At 42.9% G+C, this 22,862-nt stretch overlaps 1 protein-coding gene across 1 annotated transcript; it reads left to right on the plus strand.

The window, feature by feature from the left end:
• The first annotated feature begins 43 nt into the window (after positions 1–43).
• CENPK (centromere protein K) lies at positions 44–22,024 on the plus strand. Its single transcript, XM_035100807.2, has 10 exons — positions 44–172; positions 4,308–4,439; positions 5,170–5,226; positions 5,685–5,757; positions 10,464–10,510; positions 17,300–17,382; positions 17,477–17,575; positions 17,747–17,876; positions 20,424–20,477; positions 21,275–22,024. The coding sequence occupies exons 1-10, from the start codon at positions 170–172 to the stop codon at positions 21,428–21,430; spliced, it is 834 nt and encodes a 277-aa protein (XP_034956698.1). The 5' UTR covers positions 44–169; the 3' UTR covers positions 21,431–22,024.
• Positions 22,025–22,862: the final 838 nt, after the last annotated feature.

The raw sequence follows: 22,862 nt of genomic DNA on the forward strand, positions 1-22,862 counted from the left end.
CCTTCGGCGCTGGGTAGTGACGCAATTGAGAGAGCGCCGCCCGCGACCCTCGCCGACAGCCAATGAGAGCGCAGCCCGCGCAGGTTCGGAATGCGGAGCGAAGCGACTCGGACCGAGCTGAGGAGAAGAAGAAGACAGACGCCAGCGACGGCGGCGCCGAGAAATCGCTATGGTAATGTCGGGAGTGGGCGGCCATTGACTGGTCGGTCTGGGCGAGCGCATCATTTTCTTCTGTGGAGGCGTCAGGGGTCGTGAGGCTGGAGCTTGTTTTCTCCTCCTCCACTAGAGACGGATGTGGCTGAATAATAATAATGATGATGATCATGATGATGCCCGTCTCTGGGCAGCAGCGCCTAGAGGAGGACGATTGACCTCAGGTCCCACGGATGGGCTTCCCAGGGGCACCTGGCGGGTCACTGGGGGAAACCAGATACTGGCAGGGCCGGATTTAGATGAAGAGAGGCCCTAGGCTACTCCCTTTGTGAGCCCCCTCCTACCCCCACCCTCACGACTAGAATTAAATGGAAGCGTGTCATAAACAAAATTGAGTGAAGCGAAGGTTGATGATGGGTAATTAAAATCCTGCAATTCTCAATTTCTCAGTGTTGAAGATTTTCATTCTTTGTTTTGGTACCTTGTATGAATGCTGGATTCCCTGGAAAATATCCTGATGTTGGGAAAGCTTGAGGGCACTAGGAGAAGGGGACAACAGAGGACAAGATGGTTGGACAGTGTTCTTGAAGCTACTAACACGAGTTTGACCAAACTGCAGGAGGCAGTGGAAGACAGGAGTGCCTGGCGTGCTATGGTCCATGGGGTCACGAAGAGTCGGACACAACTAAACAACAACAACATGTTATATGGGATCAGTTCCAATCTGTTACCTCCGATGATGTGGACAGGCTGCTTGGACGAGTGAAACCGACCACCTGTCTCCTTGATCCTTGCCCATCCTGGCTAATAAAAGCAAGCCGTGAAGGGCTGAGCGATGGGCTCTGCGGGGTGGTGAACACTTCCCTCTACGAGGCAGCCTTCCCAGACCCACTGAAAGAGGCGGTCATTAAACCGCTTCTTAAGAAAACATCTTTAGACCCTGCCAATATGGCCAACTATTGCCCAGTCTCAAATCTACCATTCTTGGGCAAGGTGATTGAGCGGGTGGTTGCTGAACAACTCCAAGCACGCCTGGAAGAAGCGGACCATTTGGATCCATTCCAATCGGGATTCAGGCCTCACCATGGGACTGAAACTGCCTTGGTCGCGCTGGTCAATGATCTCTGGCGAGCTAGGGACAAAGAGCTGTTTCCTAGTTCTGCTGGATCTCTCAGCGGCCTTTGACACCATCGACCATAACATCCTTCTGGACCGTCTAGAGGGGCTGGGAGCTGGGGGCACTGAGATACAGTGGTTCCGCTCCTTCATCCTGGGCCGTGTTCAGAAAGTGGTGTTGGGGGATGGGTGTTCAGACCCCTGGGCACTCACTTGTGGGGTGCCTCAGGGTTCCATTCTCTCCCCCATGCTTTTTAATATCTATATGGAGCTGGGAGAGATCATCAGGGGGTTTGGGCTGGGTGTTCATCAGTATGCAGATGACACCCAGCTCTACCTTTCTTTTAAATCAGAACCAGTGAAGGCGGTGAAGGTCCTGTGTGAGTGCCTGGAGGCGGTTGGAGGATGGATGGTGGCTAACGGATTGAGGTTGAATCCTGACAAGACAGAAGTACTGTTTGTGGGGGACAGGAGGTGGGCAGGTGTGGAGGACTCCCTGGTCCTGAATGGGGTAACTGTGCCCCTGAAAGACCAGGTGCGCAGTCTGGGAGTCATTTTGGACTTACAGCTGTCCATGGAGGCACAGGTTAATTCTGTGTCCAGGGGGGCTGTCTACCGGCTCCATCTGGTACGCAGGCTGAGACCCTACCTGCCCACAGACTGTCTAGCCAGAGTGGTGCATGCTCGGGTTATCTCCTGCTTGGACTACTGCAATGCGCTCTACATGGGGCTACCTTTGAAGGTGACCCGGAAACTGCAATTAATCCAGAATGCGGCAGCTAGACTAGTGACTGGGAGTGGCCGCCGAGACCACATAACACCGGTCTTGAAAGATCTACATTGGCTCCCAGTACGTTTCCGAGCACAATTCAAAGTGTTGGTACTGACCTTTAAAGTCCTAAACGGCCTCGGTCCTGTATACCTGAAGGAGCGTCTCCACCCCCACCATTCAGCCCTGACACTGAGATCCAGCACCAAGGGCCTTCTGGCGGTTCCCTCGTTGCGAGAAGCCAAGTTTCAGGGAACCAGGTAGAGGGCCTTCTCGGTAGTGGCACCCGCCCTGTGGAACGCCCTCCCAGCAGATGTCAAGGCAATGAGTAACTATTTTACTTTTAGAAGACAACTGAAGGCGGCCCTGTTTAGGGAAGTTTTTAATGTTTGATGCTGTACTGTTTTTAATATTCGGTTGGAAGCCGCCCAGAGTGGCTGGGGAAACCCAGCCAGATGGGTGGGGTATAAATAATAAATTATTATTATTATTATTATTATACCTCTCATAAGTCTTTTTTGGCTTTGGTAAACTAGTTTTGCTGATCAAAGCTGTTAAATAATTAAAAGAAGGCAGTCTGAATGTTGTTATTTTAGCATTGTCCTTGGAAATCATCAAATTCCTGCCTGAAACGTTTCTAGTCATTGGCAACATATAGAATCCAGCTTAAAAATGCTAGGTGCTTGCTCAGTCTTGAAAAGTCTCCATCCCACTCTAGAAACCAGGTTATGTTACTGTCAGGGGGACTCCCTACAGGGAGCCTCCCCCCCCCCCCCCCGTCATCCTGACCAGCACTTTGCCTAGCTAGCAACAGCACGAACAACGAGTCAGGAGGAGGGAATGAGGAATGGAGCGGAATGGAGAGAGGGCTCAGTGAGACGTCTGAGCCCTGGCAACACTATGGGGAACAGAGTGTGCAGGAGGGGCTCAGAGACGCGTCAGAGCCTTGGCACCGCTCTGGCTGAGGGTCAGCGGATGAGGGGCTCAGCGAGACGTTGGAGCCCAGGTGCCGCCCCAGCCAGCAAGAGGAGAAACCTTTCTTTCCGGCACCTGAATTGAGGCGCACGCCCACACGTAGGGCGAAGGGGCGGCATTTCGGGGTGCCCAGGCTTTTATGCTGGCCGAAAAGCAGACGGAAGCCATTGCCAGGTTTTGAAAGGGACTAGGCGGTCATGTTTTCTGATATCTCTGCACTGTAAATAGTATGCACAATAAAATTCTTAAAGACAGCGCGGACTGGAGTGTTGTTCCTCGAGAGTAGCCGCAACAACCCCCTGACAGTTACTGACTATTATTTTTGTGAAATCAGACACTTCATAGATGGAGGTTTTATTTACAGATCCAACATTACTGTGTGTGTGTGTGTGTGTGTGTGTGTGTGTGTGTGTACACAAGAAAGGTTCTTGTGACACCGACTAACAATTTTATTAGGACATAACATTCTGCAGACTAGAGTCCACTTCATCAGATTCATAAATGTTTTCAGGATACCCACTGCAACTGATAGTACCTTGCATTTGAGTTCAGTGGAAATGAATTTCCTCATGTTAAGTATGCTGAGGAACCTGTTATGCTTATGTTCTGTCCTCAAATTCTCTGTATTTAGAGTTGCTTTTTACTATTTTGTTTTTATTTAAACTCTATACTGAAATTTCTAAACTGTATAGGCCAAGCCTGCCTATGTGGCTGTATCAGAGAACTACGGCATGTAATTCTGATCAGCTATGCTTTAACAAGCTGCCAAATTTAGACAAAACAAAGGCACTAGCTGTTGCAAGCTTGTTCTTAAAGGATAAGTATGAAAAATTTAAAGGTGATTTTTGGTTATTGGGGAATAATAGATCCCATCACTTGGTATTACTTTTTACAGGCATTGTTTTTGGCATTAGGTGCAACTTGTGCACTGCTGAAGACCTGTGTGCCCTCAAGGAAGGCACATTGACTTTATTTGCTCTGTTTTGGACTTGCAAACTTGTGCTTAAACATAATTTCTACATTTATGATGCAGCTGCTAGCTGACAGTTATTTGGCTCTGTGGTCATGTACAACTCTCAGACTACTGCTCCTAATCTGTTCTCTCTCTTTTTTGGTGCTTCACATGTGTGTGTGTGTTTTTGTGCATGTGGTGCTGTTTTAAACCATTTCTATACCACCTGTTTAACAGTGATTAAACCAAGTATGGAAACAATGTTATTCATTTGTTGTTGTTGTTTAGTCGTTTAGTCATGTCCGACTCTTCGTGACCCCATGTTATGAATGTTATTCATAGGCTGAGAAAAATACAATGACTCTAGATGAGCAGCAAGTTTCCCCAATGGTCAGCAGCACATTACTGAGTTCAGAAGGTGCCAAAGAACAACTCATAGAAGATTGTGAAGAATTGTGGAAACAAATGGAAGAGGTAATGAGCAATATTCTATTGATGAATACAGTTACAGCAGTGATGTATGTTGATGTGATGAATGAAGTTGCAGGAACAAATAACTAGAAAATAACTATGTTGTTTTTTATTCCTCTATTTGCAATGCTTGTACGTGTGCCTAAGCATACAGCAGACACCATCTCTAGAAAAAGTAAAATGCAGATAAAAGTAGAAAGAATTTTTAAGTGGCTTTTGTGGATGCTAGTCCTCACTTGTCTTTCATGTGTGATCAATTAAATGGAAAATTAAATAAATATAAGACCAAGCAAAACCTTCAGTCTACCACATCTAACCAGCACAGTTCCACTAATGAAAACTTGTCAAATTTTTATGAAAGACAAAAGGTGCAATGAGGAATGCAAGGACAATAGAGGAAGAGACGTTATTGAATACCATAAAGTCAGAGGCACCCTAAAATTGCTGAAAATTGCTTGGTGTCATCAGTTGTACTTCTAAGATACCCAGTTAATGCAAAGTCAGTTATTCGTTAGGCCTCATTTATTTCAAAGGGAGAGAATTCAGCTAGTTCATAAATTATCAAGTTGAAATCAAAGAGAATACAGGATAACTGGCTGGATGGTGTGTCTTCAGTGTCTTGAGTTCTAATGCTTTTAAAAGTTCGGAATTGTTGGTTGGTCTAAGGAAGAGAAAAACAAGCACAATGTAAACTTGTATATAATTTTATTTCTCTCCTTTCTTTATAACCAAGTGTCAGAACATATTAACACTTCAAGAAACAGAAGCATTTTCAGATTCAGATCCCAAGGTAAGGATACAGTTTCAGAACTGTCAGTGGAAAAGCTTTCTATGCATGGGGGACCAGATTTAAAACATTTCCAAGCCAGTTTTTATGCATTTACATAGGCTGCATAGGCTGCTCCTTTGGTCCTTGCAATCCTGCACTTTCCTCCATGAAGAACCTCAGCCTGAAAAAGCACCACCCAGTGCCACTGGCAGTGGCTGCCTCAGGTCAAGGAACAAAGGCAGCTCCTGGCACCGGGGAAGGTTCTGTGCCAGACAATATCCTCTGGTGCTTTTCTGTATCAGAATGTAGTGTTCTGCTCATGATGAATATTCTGTTCGAGAACAGGGTTGGGAAAGTGGTTACGGTATATACCATTATTTGGTTAAACGTTCCAGTTCGTACTTCTAAATGGTCTGCTCTTTATTCAAGTGTAATAAAACATTTTTAAAGTACCTTTCAACATTTGCTATGTATTACAGCTTTCCTTGTTAATTAAAAGGGCGAAGGCTCTTTCAGCGGAGCTTTACCAATGGCAGAAGAGAAAACCAGACGGTAAGGCTTTTAATCCAAATATTTTTCAGAATTTTAAAGCCAAGGGGTATGAAACCTTGAATGTTCAAAGTACCCGGGTTTCTATGAAATGTATAATATAACAGATAACACTTCTGTTATCTGTTGTGTACCATTCTCTGTATTTTTAGGCCTTCCCTGTGTTTCCTGATCCACTTCATGCTGTCAGTCTTTTATTTTTTCTTACTCTCTGTTGAAATCTCTTCTTCCAAATGGCCTATCTATCTTGACACTCCTGTAGTACAGCAGCCAATGACAACAATCTTTCAGAAATGATACACATGTTGTATGTAGATGGAAAACATTCAAATTTAGAGGTTTTTTAGGTTAGAAAATATTTGGAGCACCAGTCTTGTATTTGCAATATCTCAGATATCACATGCTTTTATATAATTGGGTATGGACTATTACTTACAGTAACTGGTGGAAGACTAGTCTTATTGCACACAGTGGACTTTTCAGTGCACTCTGCCTCCTATTTCTAATTATGGTCCATCCAAAAGAAACCAAGCATTTGTCGCAGCACCTACAATGCCAATCATTCTTGATGAAAGTTAATATCAGGAATATTATTTTAATCCTGTGTAAATTGTAAGGAAGAATAATTCTGCATGAATAATGCATCCTGTAGATCATTTGGCCAATTCCTTAAAAAGAGAGCAAGAGAGTCACAGTACTACCGTAGGAAGCACGGTTCATGATTCAAAACATGTTTCAAAACTTTGCAGCAACCACCATTGCAATATAATGGCTAAATTAGCAGGATGGTATTATTACAGGTGAATCTTAAGAGCAACTTAAAGAACATGTGAAAACATTACCCAGGCTACAATCCCATATACCAGGCATCCCCAAACTGCGGCCCTCCAGATGTTTTGGCCTACAACTCCCATGATCCCTAGCTAACAGGACCAGTGGTTGGGGAAGATGGGAATTGTAGTCCAAAACATCTGGAGGGCCGAAGTTTGGGGATGCCTGCCATATACAGTGGTACCTCGGGTTATGGACTTAATTCATTCTGGAGGTCCGTTCTTAACCCAAAACCGTTCTTAACCTGAGGTACCACTTTAGCTAACGGGCCTCCCGCTGCTGCCACACAATTTCTGTTCTCACCCTGAGGTAAAGTTCTTAACCCAAGGTACTACTTCTGGGTTAGCGAAGTTTGTCACCCAAAGCGTTTGTAACCCAAGGTACCACTGTACTCTTACCTGGGTGTTAGTTCCATTAAGGATTGTTTACGTGCAATTCTAGAGTGGAAAGTCCCATTAAAGCTTGTGGAGCTTAGTCCCAGGTAAGTGGATATAGCATAACAGTCTAAACAAATTAGGCTAAGCAAAGATAAGACGTAGTTGAACAGCAAATGTTGTTGGTGAGACAAAGAGTAGTTATTTATCCAGTAATGACTGATACTTGTTTCAAAGTCTTGCACAATTGTTACTGGGCTGCAAAGTATTACAACGCAGCTCAAAATGTGCTTAATTCTTATAAAGGGACTATCTCTACATAGTTTAAATTGTGCTGATTTCGTGTTAGTGACTTCAGTATTGCTAGTGAGCGCCTTATAAACTAAGGGTGGGTACTCTGGCCTCCCAGGGGGTCTAAGTTGGCCTACAGGGAAATTTTCCCCAAACCACATCCACCAATCAACTGACATACCAGTAATTCATGACATAAACTGATGGGTGGGAAGTTAGAGTTAAATCCTGTGTTGGTTGTGTGTAACTGTTCCCAACTTCCCATCAGGGAAGATGTGCAGGCAGCCAAACTGAGCAGGATTCTATGGAAAACCCTTCCTGATTCAGGAAATGGTTTGCATTGAAACCCCTGCTAAAATGAAGAAAACTTCATTTTAGCAGCACTTGCCCCTGATGTCATTGTGATGTCAGGCGGGTGGTCCTACTCACCTGTCAAACTGAGCTTGCAAGGCCATTCCTCACAAGAATCTGGACTGTGGAGCCAAAAACATTTCCCATCCGTTATAAACAAAAGGTCCAATATAAGGAAAGTTCTGCTACAAAACTTTACAAATATAATGCTCTGAACATGGAATTTACGTCATCAAATGGGTTGTTACAATATAGAATTTCTTAGGCCTCAATCTACGGCTTGACTATTTTAGTGCCCAACTGCTGGCAATGTCTGCATTTGTTTCAGGCTGTCCAAGTAGACCCCCAACTTAGAACAGGGCACCCCAGACCTGTGGCTTTTGACTGTGATATTTTATGTTGTTCCCTACCAGTTACCCAATAGGATCACCATATGTTGCACAGCCTGTGGGCCCTGTGTCTCTAGATTTCAAGGATGCTGGTGTTTTCCAGAAGATTCAGAACTGGTTGGTAGACTGTGCCATTGTGTATTACCTTTATGTCCTTCTAACATGGTGCTCACAGTGATATACAGTACTCGGACTTCTCAAGTGTTTTCCCATCTAGTTCCTGAAACTTGTATAGCTTCAAAAATGATTTTACATCAGGTGCCTTTTAGGAGGTGTTTGGCCTAAAGGCAACATAGATATTCCCCAACAATATTTAGTGGATTTTATTGACATTTCTGGGCAGTGCTGTGGGTTTAACCACTGAGCCTATGGCTTGCCGATCAAAAGGCCCGTGGTTCGAATCCCCGCAATGGGGTGAGCTCCCGTTGTTCGGCCCCAGCTCCTGCCAACCTAGCAGTTTGAAAGCACGTCAAAGTGCAAGTAGAAAAATAGGTACCGCTCTGGCAGGAAGGTAAATGGCATTTCCGTGCTCTGCTCTGGTTTGCCAGAAGTGGCTTAGTCATGCTGGCCACATGACTCGGAAGCTGTACGCCAGCTCCCTCGGCCAATAAAGTGAGATGAGCGCCGCAACCCCAGAGTCGTCTGTGACTGGACCTAATGGTCAGGGGTCCCTTTACACTTTACCTTTATTGATATTTCTAGGTTGTGGCAATACTAACTTCTTCATATATTAAAATCTTCTGCCAGTGTGATGTAGTGGTTAAGAATAGTAGACTCGTATTTTGGTGAACTAGGTTCGCGTCTCCGCTCCTCCACATGCAGCTGCTGGGTGACCTTGGGCTAGTCACACTTCTCTGAAGTCTCTCAGCCTCACTCACCTCACAGAGTGTTTGTTGTGGGGGAGGAAGGGAAAGGAGAATGTTAGCCGCTTTGAGACTCCTTCGGGTAGTGATAAAGCGGGATATCAAATCCAAACTCCTCTTCCTCTTCTTCTTCTTCTTCTTCAGGACATCTCTGAAGGGCTGTGTCCATCTGTTTATCCATTCAGTCTTGAATGTAAGCATTTTTCCATCATTGTTTTTCCCTAAGCCTATTTCTGGCTTTGATGTTTCCACAAAAAGGTTACATTTGCTTTAGGGCTGTAACTTCCAATATAATATCACTGTGGTTAAACCACTGAGCCTAGGGCTTGCTGATCAGGAGGTCGGCGGTTCGAAACCCTGTGATGGGGTGAGCTCCCGTTGCTCGGTCCCAGCTCCTGCCAATCTAGCAGTTCGAAAGCACGTCAAAATGCAAGTAGATAAATAGGAACCGCTACAGCGGGAAGGTAAACGGTGTTTCCATGTGCTGCTCTGGTTTGCCAGAAGCGGCCTTGTCATGCTGGCCACATGACCTGGAAGCTGTACGCCGGCTCCCTTGGCCAATAATGTGAGATGAGCGCCGCAACCCCAGAGTCGGTCACAACTGGACCTAATGGTCAGGGGTCCCTTTACCTTTATACGCTAAGCCTGTAAAACATAACTTTTGTAAATTTTCTGTGCATTGATTTTTCCACTTTCAGCATTTCATTAATCTTTTCCATCAAGCATCTTTCTTTCAGTGCAAATGACAGGCTAAAGAGATAGCTCAATCAGCAGAGCATGAAACTCTAAATCTTAAGGACCTGAGTTCAAGCCTCACATTGGGCAAAAAGATTCCTGCATTGTAGTGGGTTGGACTAGATGACCCTTCCAACTCTACGATTTTATGAAATACTATGAAATAAACAGCTATGGTACAGCTTCCTGAGAGCAAGCCTGAGAGCAAGGCAGGAGGCATAGTGGTGGACGAACTTCTGGGATAGCACTGGTGGGCAAAAAGTGCTGTTGGTGGGGATTGTAAATTCTTCTCTCCCCCACCCCCTTGAGGTTTTTAAGTGTGTTTTTTTGTTTTTTAAAAAAGGATTTTCCTTCTCCACCTCCAAATATTGTGTCCCTCCAAATATTGCTATAATACCATTTTTGCTCTTTGTTTTGCCCTATTTGCTGTTGTAGCACTTACCTTTTTGCTGTTGCTGTAGGGATGTCTTCACAACCAGACTTCTGTCTGCAAGAATAGATCTCTCTCTCTCTCTCTCTCTCTCTCTCTCTCTCTCTCTCTCTCTCTCTCTCTCTCTCCCCCCACCTACAGAGAGGGAGATCTGCACAGTTCAGTAGCCACTAGGGCACCCTTCCAGCGACCATAGGATTGTAGCCTTCAATGTCAATGTAGGCTGCTGGTTGGTTTTAAAGTGGTTTGGACTCACTAATAAGTTTTTTTATGAGACACTGCTTGCCGTTTATAGAATTCATTCTGTGTGGACCTCTGCTCACTCTGTAATATGTTATGTGTAGTAACCACAGCATTGTGTCTAATGCTGATTGTTCCACTCAGAGAAATGAGGTTTGCGAATGTGTTATTTTTTAAAAGTATGGCAACTTGTTGTGTTTTTCAGTACTTCCCGTGAATCCAGATGTTCTGACAGCATTAGGAAGACACCAGGTATGTCTATTAAATTATGGTGAGCTGTTTGTAACATCCTAAAAGTATTAGTCAGACAATTAGATATACAGGTAACTCACATCTTGTGTTTATTTTACTTACATGATTGCAGCTTTGTGCGGGTGGGGGTTAGATAAGTAAATAAATGGACAGCAGGGGAAACCCACTCTCCATATATTTATTTCCCCCTCCCCCACCTGTGCAAAGTTGTGGTTGAAGGCTAACCTGGCAGTGCAAGAGCTCTGGCAGCATCCCACTTACAGGGCGTTGGAGAGGCTGCAGGACCTTTGCACCACCTCCCTAAAGCTGGGTACACAGCCCTCCACCTTGCGGGGAGTGGGGGGGAAGCGGTTCCGGGGTTCCTGTTTTTGTGTATACCTCTGGAACCAAGCCCTCATGTAAGATGCAAGTTACCTGTACGCTCAACTAGCTTTCCCTAATATTTATATACCACCCTTCATCTGCAGATCTCAGGGCAGTTCACAACATAAAAATACAGGATAAAAATTCTGAATAAACATTAGGAAGAAAATTTTGACAATAAGAGCTGTTTGACAGTGGAATGGACTGCCTTGGAAGGCAATGGACTCTTCTTCATTGAAGTTTTTTAAAAAGAGGTTGGATGGCCATCTGCCAGGAATTTTTTTAGCTGGGATTCCTGCATTGGATGGGGTTGGACTAGATGACCCTTGGGGTCACTTCCAACTCTACAATTTTATGATTCTATATGTCCCAAATTCACCTAATGTTAGGCCTGTACAGCTTGTGACCCACCATCCTGGTCATTAGCTGTGACAACTGCCCTGTCATTTAGGTAAGCAGCATAAATTGGAAGTTCTATCAAGGCACTGGGATGCGGGTGGCGCTGTGGGTAAAACCACAGAGCCTAGAGCTTGCTGATCAGAAGGTCGGCGGTTCGAATCCCCGCAACGGGGTGAGCTCCCATTGCTCGGTCCCAGCTCCTGCCAACCTAGCAGTTCAAGAGCATATCAAAGTGCAAGTAGATAAATAGGTACCGCTCCAGCGGGAAGGTAAACGGCATTTCCATGCACTCTGGTTTGTCAGAAGCGGCTTAGTCATGCTGGCAACATAACCCAGAAGCTGTACGCCGGCTCCCTCGGCCAATAACGCGAGATGAGCGTCGCAACCCCAGACTCGGTCACGACTGGACCTAACGGTCAGGGGTCCCTTTACCTTACCAAGGCACTAGTAGCTACAACATGCTGATTGTGATTTACATTTCACTCGGTTATGTTAGGCCTGCCTAAAACATCTTAACTATGTTATACATTTGACATCAGTCTATAGTACTTCTCTAAGTTTTATAGCAATAGCATCTGCAAATATTACTCTTTAATTCTTCCAGATTTGGGGCTAACAAGGAAACCTAGAATGTGTTAGTGATAGGATTTCAACATAAGGGTTGAAGAATTGCTATGCAACATTAGCTGGGAAGATTATTGTGGCTCCTCTGCTAAAATAAGCAATTATAATTTCAATTATAAAGTTTTTGGTTTAAAAACAACTTCTTTGCCTTCCTTTCTCTGGATTTGGTTACTTCTCAGCAATTTTATTCCACCTCTCATTAGAAAGGTCATGGAAGCAGACATACTAATACATATTTTGTTTCAACAAAATGACTGGCCTAACTTCTTTGCCTTGAGAAAATGTTGCACCTCTTATATCATGTTTGATTTGACATTCTGCTTTCTGGACAATTGGCTAAAAAAATCTCATTCTTGTGTATGTGTGTAGAATTGACTCCTCGATAAGAGAAGCATTAACATTTTTATTATCAAGATACATTTGAAATCTGTAAAATTGTACAAAAGGCATATAGATCATAATGTTTTTAATTGCTTTTTATGAAAACAACTGACACTGCTCTGCTTAACCCTACGTAACCCTATGTCCACTGAGTGACACATAGTGTTAGGTGCTAATCCGTCTGCATGCCAACGCTAAGGCTGAGGTTCAAAGAAGAACCAGAGAACTAAAAAACACCTGGTGGATAAAAAAAGCTCAAGAGATCTAGCACTTAGCCGACATTCATGATGCACAGAGTTTCTTTAAAGCCACAAAGACCATCTATGGGCCAATAAATCATGGCATATGCCCCCTGTGCTCAGCAGACGGTAACACACTTCTAAAAGATAAAGAAGCTATTGCACTGTGCTGGAAAGAACATTACCAACATCTCCTTAACCGCAACTCCCCTGTAGCTGCTGAAGTCCTCTCACAAATTCTGCAAAAACAAGTTAGAGATGAACTTGCAGTATCTCCAAATCTGGGAGAGTTGTGTACAGCTATTAACCAAATGAAAAACAACAAAGCCAGTGGACCTGATGGGATACCTGCCGAAATCTTCAAAGTGGGCGGAATTGAACTTACACAACAACTTCAAAGGCTCATCGAAAAAATCTGGGAAAGAGAAGAAATCCCAGCAGACTTTAGGGATACCAAAATTATCAATCTCTTTTAAAAAAGGTGACGGAACTGATTGTGGAAGCTATCGAGGCATCTCTCTATTAGCTGTGGCCGGCAAAATTCTTGCAAGGATCTTAGCAAACCGTCTGGTAACAATATACGAGGTGACCCTTCCTGAATCCCAAAATGGTTTTCGGCCTTCTAGGGGGACAGTGGACATGATTTTCACCGCTCGACAGCTTCAAGAAAAATGCAGAGAACAAAACCAACCCCTGTATATGGCGTTTATTGACCTGACTAAGGCTTTTGACACTGTAAATCGTAATGCCCTGTGGACTGTCCTTCTGAAAATTGGCTGCCCAGATAAATTTGTAAACATCATTCGGCTCGTCCATGATCATATGACAGCAACAATCGCAGATAACAATGGCTCTCAAAGTGAACCATTCACAGTGGGATCAGGTGTTAAACAGGGTTGTGTTATTGCCCCAACTCTATTCATTATTTTCATTGCCATGATCCTACACTTTGTCAACGGGAAACTCCCCACCGGAGTAGAAATCATATATCGAACAGATGGAAAGCTCTTCAATCTGAGCAGGCTGAAAGCAAAAAGTAAGGTTATCGTAACTTCTGTCATTGAGCTTCAGTATGCTGATGACAACATAGTGTGTGCATGATCAGAGGATGACCTCCAAACCATCCTAAATATCTTTGCAGAAGCTTACGAAAAGCTTGGCCTATCACTCAACATCCAAAAAAAAGTGCTGCACCAACAAGTACATAGAATCATAGAGTTGGAAGAGACCACAAGGGCCATCCAGTCCAACCCCCTGCCAAGCAGGAAACACCATGAAAGCATTCTTGACATATGGCTGTCAAGCCTCTGCTTAAAGACCTCCAAAGAAGGAGACTCCACCTCACTCCTTGGTAGCAAATTCCACTGTCGAACAGCTCTTACTGTCAGGAAGTTCTTCCTAATGTTTAGGTGGAATCTTCTTTCTTGAAGTTTGAATCCATTGCTCCGTGTCCGCTTCTCTGGAGCAGCAGAAAACAATCTTTCTCCCTCCTCCATATGACATCCTTTCATATATTTGAACATGGCTATCATATCACCCCTTAACCTTCTCTTCTCCAGGCTAAACATACCCAGCTCCCTAAGCCGTTCCTCATAAGGCATCGTTTCCAGGCCTTTGACCATTTTGGTTGCCCTCTTCTGGACACATTCCAGCTTGTCAGTATCCTTCTTGAACTGTGGTGCCCAGAACTGGACACAGTACTCCGGGTGAGGTCTGACCAGAGCAGAATACAGTGGTACTATTACTTCCCTAGATCTAGATGCTATACTCCTATTGATGCAGCCCAGAATTGCATTGGCTTTTTTAGCTGCTGCATCACACTGCTGACTCATGTCAAGTCTGTGGTCTACCAAGACTCCTAGGTCCTTTTCACATGTACTGCTCTCAAGCCAGGTGTCACCCATCCTGTATTTGTGCCTTTCATTTTTTTTTTGCCCAAGTGTAGTGCCTTACAAAATAACCCCTCTGCAGCGCCACAAATCCAACTCAGTGGTGTAACGTTGGAAAATGTTGATTACTTCTCCTACCTAGGCAGTTACCTTTCCACAAGGGCCAACATTGATGCGGAAATCCAGCAGCGCCTGAGCTCTGCGAGTGCGGCTTTCTCCCGATTGAAGTGCAGTGTTCGAGGACCGGGACATTCGCAGTGAAACCAAAATGCGTGTTTACAAAGCTATTGTACTACCAACCTTACTATATGCTTGTGAAACATGGACCACTTATAAACGCCATCTCCAACTGGTCGAATGATTCCATCAACTGTGACTCCGAAAATTTTTACACATCACTTGGGAAGACAGGCGAACTAATATCAGTGTACTGGAAGAAGCAAAGATCACTTCATTGGATTGGTCATGTTGTGCAGATGCCTGATGATCGTCTTCCAAAGCAACTACTCTATTCCGAACTTAAAAATCGAAAGCGTAATGCTGGTGGTCAACAAAAGGGGTTTAAAGACTGTCTCAAGACAAATCTTTAAAAATGTAGTATAAACACTGACAACTGGGAAACACTGACCTGCTAGCACTCCAGTTGGAGAACAGCCTTTACCAAAGGTGTCATGGGCTTTGAAGAAACTCGATCTCAGGACACAAGGGAGAAACGTGCTAAGAGGAAGGCATGCTTGGCAAATCCACACTGTGATCAACTCCCGCGGGAACCAATGTCCCCACTGTGGAAGGACGTGTGGGTCCAGAATTGGCCTCCACAGTCACTTACGGAACCATTGTTAAAACCGTGTTTATGGAATGCAATCTTACTCGGCTACGAGTGATCACCAAAGAAGAAGAAGAAGTCTGCATGGCCCTATGGATCAAGATTGCTTGGTATATGGTTACGTAAATTATAAATCACACTACATGAACCAGCACATTCATTTTTTTCTGTGAATTAAGCAAGTATGCTGCATCTGAAAAAGAGAATTTATATAGTCCTGGAAAATCTGTTAAAAATAGCTTAGAGCCTTCATTCTGTACAGTTGTATACATTTTATTTTCTCAAGTCCCAACGCTTAAAAACTGAAATGTGCAAATCTAAACTAAAAGCAAAGAGAAGATTGGTCTAGGATAGTGATTTCCAAAGTTTCTACTTTTCCTATCAATTTTGTCTCCTAGTGTGTCATGGGACTACTGCATCTACAGAGCATTTTAAGACATATGAGGCACTGGTCAATTTAGTGAGCTTCAACGTTGGCTCATATTGACTGGTATTAGGGCATCTTTTACATTTGAGGAGATAACTCAATAGTGATGAATAAGCTACTGTTACGTTTGTGACTTATTAGGTCACTGATATGTATTAGGTTCTGTGTCTTACATGTTAAATGATGGACTTACATCAACCTTCGTCAACCTAGTATGGCCATGCTGGATGGGGTTGGTGGGAATCGTGGTCTTAAATGTCTGGAGGGAGCATCAGGTTGGAAAATGTTGATGTATGCATATGCAGATTTGCCCTGAAAAGCCTTCAAGAGTAGTAGTAGTTAGGATCCTACTAACTCATCCTATCTTGGCAAAGATTGCCACTAGCACAACAGGCCTTCTTCCCTGGAGAACATCCCAGAAGATAGAAAGAACACATTCCTTTATGCCTGTGCAGCAGCTAGACTTCTCATCGCGCAGAATAGGAAGGGTGAAAAAACTCCCAACGATTCTCGAATGGCAGGAAAAGGTGGTGGAGTTTATGAACCTTGCCAAAATGACGGCGGCAATTAGAAATATCCCTAAACAGAAATGCAGAAACGAATGGAAATATGTTGAGGACTATTTGATTAAAGAAATATAAATATTGAGTTGGTGATTTGCTTAAATTGAAAGATATGAAGGGAAAGGCAGAGAGCATATGTAAATAGTAATTTAGATAAAGCAAGATAAAAGAAAGTTAAATAAAAGGGAAGCGGTGGACAAACAATAGGAAGTCAATTTTTGTTTTGTTTTTTGTTTGGTATGGTTTTTCTTAAGTTTTGATCTGGTTCTTTTTTCCTTTGTCAATATTATTTGTTTATTTGTTATTTGCTTGAAAAGTATGTAAATTTTATATGTTCTGTTTATTACTTCATTTGGTTTGTGATTATTATTATTATCTTCTGTTATATGTTCTGTTTATTACTTCATTTGATTTGTGATTATTGTTATTATCTTCTTATTTTTCTTCCCTTTTTTGTTTCTCTGTAACATTTTAAAGAATTCAAATAAAGATTTAAAAACAAAACAAAAGAGGCCTTCTTCCCCCATCCTGTGCCCTCCCCAGATCTGCTCTGGAGGGTTGGGGGAGCCCACAGAACAGATTTAAGGGGCATGCAGGGATAGGGTAAGCAGGAAGTCCTGTTGTGCAATATTCCTTGCACTGAATACAACCCATGGTGCTAATAATGCAGAACAACAACTAGTGCATGTAGGAGAAATCCCTTCTACCCAGTCCTCCTGGAGTTTTAAAAGATTATTCTGTGAGCACGCCGTTTTGCGGAGAAGCTTGCCTGCCATTTCTGTTCTTTTCACCAAGGAACTGCTCAGAAGATTCCAAGAAACCACAAAGTTCCCTGGAATAAGAGTTTGAAAATCACTTACGAAGCTATGTATTTATTTTACCCATTTGCTGATTCATTTTCCTATTCATGTAAAAAAGATGGATGAGTACCTACTTTTCTGTGTTCATATTTAAGCATACAGATAGTATAGTGCTGAAATATAAGGCAAACAAATGCACAGAGCACCACAGTGCATATATTTTTAAAGTACAGTAACGAAGAACGACATTTCTAAAAAGAGCACACCTATCTTTTCAGTTGCGGGAAGTAGAACATGATCTTGAAATGGTGCTATCAACAATTCAAGCAAAGAATGAAAAACTGAAGCAAGACTTAGTAAGGTATGTGTTGGATTCAGTATTATCCTGAAACAGATTTGGCAGTTCTACTGCTAATGTGTATTTGTATACTGTTTTCCCCACATCTGTTTAAAAGGGAACAGCAATGGTTGGATGAACAGCAGCAGCTAATAGACCGCCTCAATCAAACAGAGGAAGAAAATCGCAATCAAGTTGTAGAGTTTTCTGAAGAAAGGTATTCATAATGTTTTGCAGTTTTAGGAGCGGGAAACTATAGAAATTAGAATCATTCTCCTTAGGAAATTGCATAATTAAAGTCTTTGGTGTGGATAATTTTTGTTTGCAAGTTTATCACTTTTTTAAAAAAGGCTGTTGCGATTAACCTTTTTTCTTTTTTACACCTTAGAGCCTTTCAAGAAATCAAAACCAAAATGCTGAGAATAAGAACGTATAAGGATAAGATCTTGAATGCTCTGGGCGAGTTCCTTGAAGAACATTTTCCTCCCCCTGATACTGGAACTAAAAGAAAGAAAATAGTATGGTCATTTTCACATTAATATTAAGCTAAGAAGTCTCTGACGTGGGTGGCGATGTAGTCTAAACCACTGGACCTCTTGGGCTTGCCGATTGGAAGGTTGGCGGTTCAAATCCCTGCAGTGGAGTGAGCTCCTGTTGCTCTGTCCCAATTCCTGCCAACCTAGCAGTTCGAAAGCACGCCAGTGCAAGTAGATAAATAGGTACTGCTGTGGCAGGAAGGTAAACAGTGTTTCCGTGTGCTCTGGTTTCTGTCACGGTGTTCCGTTGCTCCAGAACCGGTTTAGTCATGCTGGCCACATGACCCGGAAATCTGTCTGTGGACAAATGCCAGCTCCCTCAGCCTGAAAGCGAGATGAGCGCTGCAACCCCATAGTCGCCTTTGACTGGACTGAACCGTCCAGGGGTCCTTTACCTTTACCTTTTTACACTGTCATAATTAAAAGCAATCATAATTAAAAGTTCAAATGCTTTCATGCCCCAGCAGTCCCATTCCAATATATAATTGAGAGCATTGCTGTCTGAAGCCCTGCTGTTGCTAGATGCACTCACACAATTTTTGAGTTCACCTTCAACCTCTGAGCCTGATTCTCCTAATTTTTCCCAAATTGCCCACCTACTCTTTCGGTATCCCTGCTTTTAGCCATTTCTCCATTCTTAGCTTTCTTCTTTTCAGTTCCCTATGCTTCTCCCCTTTGTGGTGTCAGTTTCCCTCTCCCCTTTAAGTCTTGCAGGCCATAGGAACTGGTGCTTCTCTACATCCTTCTTAAAACTTGCTAGAATCTGTGTCTCCCAGCAGCTTATAGGTTGTGGTATCTTCAGTCTCATTCTGATATATAATTGAGAGTGCTTACTATACCCCCCTGGTGGCCATAGCTGGCAAAGCTTTTGAAGCCATCCTTTCTATTTTCACTTTAAAGATTGTAAAACAGGGCCTGTGCAATTTTGGTTTCTATAGTATTTTAAGAAAGATGGATATTTATAGCTATATAAAATAAATACTGAGCATTCATCTCATACCCGCTTAGATATTTTCCTGAAAAAAATGGTATATTTTTGTAGTAAGCTGAAACTTGTGTGTGAGGAGAGATGCATATTTATATTATCTTTGGAGAGTATTTTTTAAGCTACCTAGTTAACTCAACAGTTGAATGCAAATATAATTTAAAAGCAGCAAAGATTAGGCTAATAAAGGGGAGAAACGGGAACCTGACAACACAGAGAATCTCTGTCTTCCTCCCGTACATTTACACATGATCAATGCCATGAAATGACAGATGAAAATGCCAAGATTGGAGGATGCCAAGTACTTGTAAACTGCTCAGAGAACCTCTGTTGTTGGGCGGTACGTACTGAATGTAAATAAGCAAGTACTTCAAAATGAAAGGGCTAAAAAATAAGGTGCATACAAGAACTACAATTTTGTGGATGTGATCCTTGTGTTTTGTAATGCTGTTGTGTCACATTTGCATATCATGCAAAACCATGGTTTAGCATTATATGCGCAAGCAGGAACTGGCCTATGTGAGACTCAAGGTTGTAGCCACATAGCATTGAGGAGGACTTTGGCAGTTTCTGCTTTTGTTTTCACTGAATCTCTGCTTGTTGTTGTATTCAAACCAAGGACCATGGCTTATTACAGTCTCTGGTTAATTTAACACGTCAGCTATAGTAATCATGGTTTCAATATGGCTTGTTGTGAAACTGAGCCAGTTTGTTACGAACCACAGTTCCCAGTTGGCAGACACCAAGAAGCCACGATTACTGGAAACCGAAGTTAAACGCTGCTGAAGTCCTTCTGATCACACAGGAAAGGGAAGTAAAGAGCCCATGGCTTGATCAGATTTGTTTCAGCTCATGCACATCACACTAAACCATTCTTTACTGCAGGATAGAAAACTTTCTATTGCGGGTATCCTTCTGAGGGTTGCATGCCAATGGGTGTTACCAGAGGTAAAATGGGCAGGGCCAGAGCCAAGAGTGGATGGAGCAACAGGTGTGACTCTCATATATAGTCAGCTATATTCCAGTCATGCAAAGGTCTGAGTTTCCAGCACACCCATCTCTTCACCCAGGCAAAGAAGTTCAAAGATGCATTCTAGCCTGGAAGAAACACTGCGGAAGGTGTGGAGAGGGACTGTCACCTGGAAAGGAGAGTGACCTGGAGAGAGGTTTAGAGCCTGAGGTTCCCAGCCCTGGTTTAATGTGATGTACTGTGCTATTGTAAATTGTTGCAAGTCCATACATGTAAACAGACTTCTGTATTTTTGTGACTTGGTGAATGAGGAACTGTGAATGTAGATCAGATGTCCATTTACATGCGCCACAGAAAGCACATTTGAGTGAGGATACATCCTTATTTCATCACTTATCACATTCAAATGTGCAATCTCACTGACATTCTTGCTCAACTCCTTTTGCACAAATTCATTTTTTCAAGTCCAGAAGAAGAGAAATGTGTTCAAAACAACTTACCTTTAAAACTTCCCTCACTTTGTTAAAATGCATGCCTTAAATATGACATAGATCTTTTCTTTTGTTTCCTGTAGCATTCATCTGAAGAGCCAGATGTACAACTAATATCATTACATGAAATTTTAGAGGTAAGAACATTTGTTGTGTTTGCTGCAGGTAAAGACTGGGATGGATAAGTAGCTAAATAATTACTCCAGGGATTGGTGAATAGTTTGGTCATGCTGTTTTTGGAGCCAGATGCGACCTATAGGGCCTCCTCATCTTGCCTGAAACTTCCCCTCCCCCCTCCTCAACTCCCACCCGTGCTACATTTGGGGCTGATAGGAGTCCAACAACATCTGGAGGGCCACAGGCTAGCCAATCATGCCCTGTTGTCTTCTGGGCCCAATTCCCAATGGTTATTATGACCTTTGGAAATCTAAATGGATTGAGCTCAACGTACATGGAAAGCTGCCTTCCATCTTATTCTTCCATCTTTATCTCTACTTGAGCACAGAAACCTAAATGCAAAACCAGCCTTAGACAAAGGTATTTTCCTGGTCCCTAGTGAAGAGCAGCTTTTTGTGTGGAATCCCCTTGGGCTAGATGATAACAATGGGCCGGGCACAGGCATTTCTAGTTATGCACAGTAGCAACAGAAAGGAAGCTGTTTGCAACCCTTGAGTGCATTTGCATTAACTCAGGAAGGAAAGGTTGCACTAAACTGGGATTCTGTGCATTGCAGAGGGTCAGACTAGATGGCGCTTGGGATCCCTTCCAATTCTACAGTTCTCTTCTATGAAACTGAAAGTGAAGGCTTTGTTCAGACTCGGCTCTGCTTGTGTAGGTAGCACTAAACCATAGTTTAGCATTACACGCACATGCAGCCACTATGTCTGACCGATCAAAGCTAACATTGTTTTCTAAATGTCATTCTCATTTTCAGAGCCTTATCCACAAACTTATAAACACACCACATGATCCATATGTATCAATCACCACTTCATTCTGGCCTCCTTATATTGAACTTCTGCTGCGAAATGGCATTGTATTAAGACATCCAGAAGATCCAAACAGAATACGTCTAGAAAAAATTCATTAATAGCAATATATACTAAGATGGAAGTCATCGCGTGATCAGTAAAATAAAATTAATTAGAAGGGGTGTAACTGCTTGCTTCAGCTTGAGAAAATAGCACTTCTGCTGCTACAGATTTTATGCAGGTTCTCATAATATTTCTGTAATGTTGGAACTATAGCGCTCTATTTCAATGTGAGACTTTAATTAGTTCTTTGTTACTTTTACTACTATTAGCAAATAATATTTTATCCTGAAAATTATCCAGACCATTAAAATAAGAGACGAACCTAAGATTATAGGTGTAGTTTAGACTGATGGTTCATTTGCCTGTAGCTCTCCAACTAACTTCTTTTCCATCAACTCTCGGATTCCAGCAGCACCTTAAGAAAATGCTGAAATAGGAAAAACAGTATTTATTCCTGGGATGGTATGCTGAGAAAAAGAAAACAGAATTTTGTATTTCTAAGTCACCAGGGATATGTGCAATTCTATGAAAGAAAGGCAAGAGAAACCTTTTGGAGATCTGCAGTCAGAATTTGTAAGATAATCTGTTTCAGAGTTACTTTTACTACCTTGCTGTCTGCCCCCCTTCCCCACCCCTAGTTCCAAGAGCTTTGCAAGAGTGAACCTTTAGTATTGTTTCCATGGAAGTGGTCTATGATGAAATAGTTGTGCCAGATTTGCCACTTAAATCAATTAAGTAGGAAATATTAAAAGATGGCAATTAATTTCAGGTCTCTTCCAGCTCTAGCTAATTTAGTAGTAGTATTAAAGGTAAAGGTACCCCTGACCATTAGGTCCAGTCGCGGACGACTCTGGGGTTGCGGTGCTCATCTCACTCTATAGGCCAAGGGAGGCGTTTATCCACAGACAGCGTCCGGGTCATGTGGCCAGCATGACTAAGCCGCTTCTGGCAAACCAGAGCAGCGCACGGAAATGCCGTTTACCTTCCCGCCAGAGCAGTATCTATTTATCTACTTGCACTTTGACATGCTTTCGAACTGCTAGGTGGGTGGGAGCTGGGACCAAACAACGGGAGCTCACCTCATCACGGGGATTCGAACCGCCGACCTTCTGATCGGCAAGCCCTAGGCTCTGTGGTTTAGACCACAGTGCCACCCGCGTCCCAGTAGTACCGTAGTAGTAGTAGATATTTATTTATACCCCTCCTTTTTCCTTGACATAAACTCAAGTCACAGATAAAAATAAAAACAGCTGAAAACATAGCAAAGAAGCAATTATTATTATTTAATTAAACATTGATAGGAATACACACACACTTAAAAAAATAATATTAAGTAGATAATTACAATAAGCAGCACAGCACCAGCCCTTTCATTAAAAGCAATCGCTTCCCAAAAGCCTGTTGGAACAAGAAAGTCTTCACCTGCTGGTAGAAGGACAACAACAAGAAGAGAAACCAGTCTAACTTCTCTAGGGAGAGAGTTCCAAA

This window comes from Zootoca vivipara, chromosome 11 (genome assembly GCF_963506605.1).
Source record: "Zootoca vivipara chromosome 11, rZooViv1.1, whole genome shotgun sequence".
Taxonomy (NCBI): domain Eukaryota; kingdom Metazoa; phylum Chordata; class Lepidosauria; order Squamata; family Lacertidae; genus Zootoca; species Zootoca vivipara.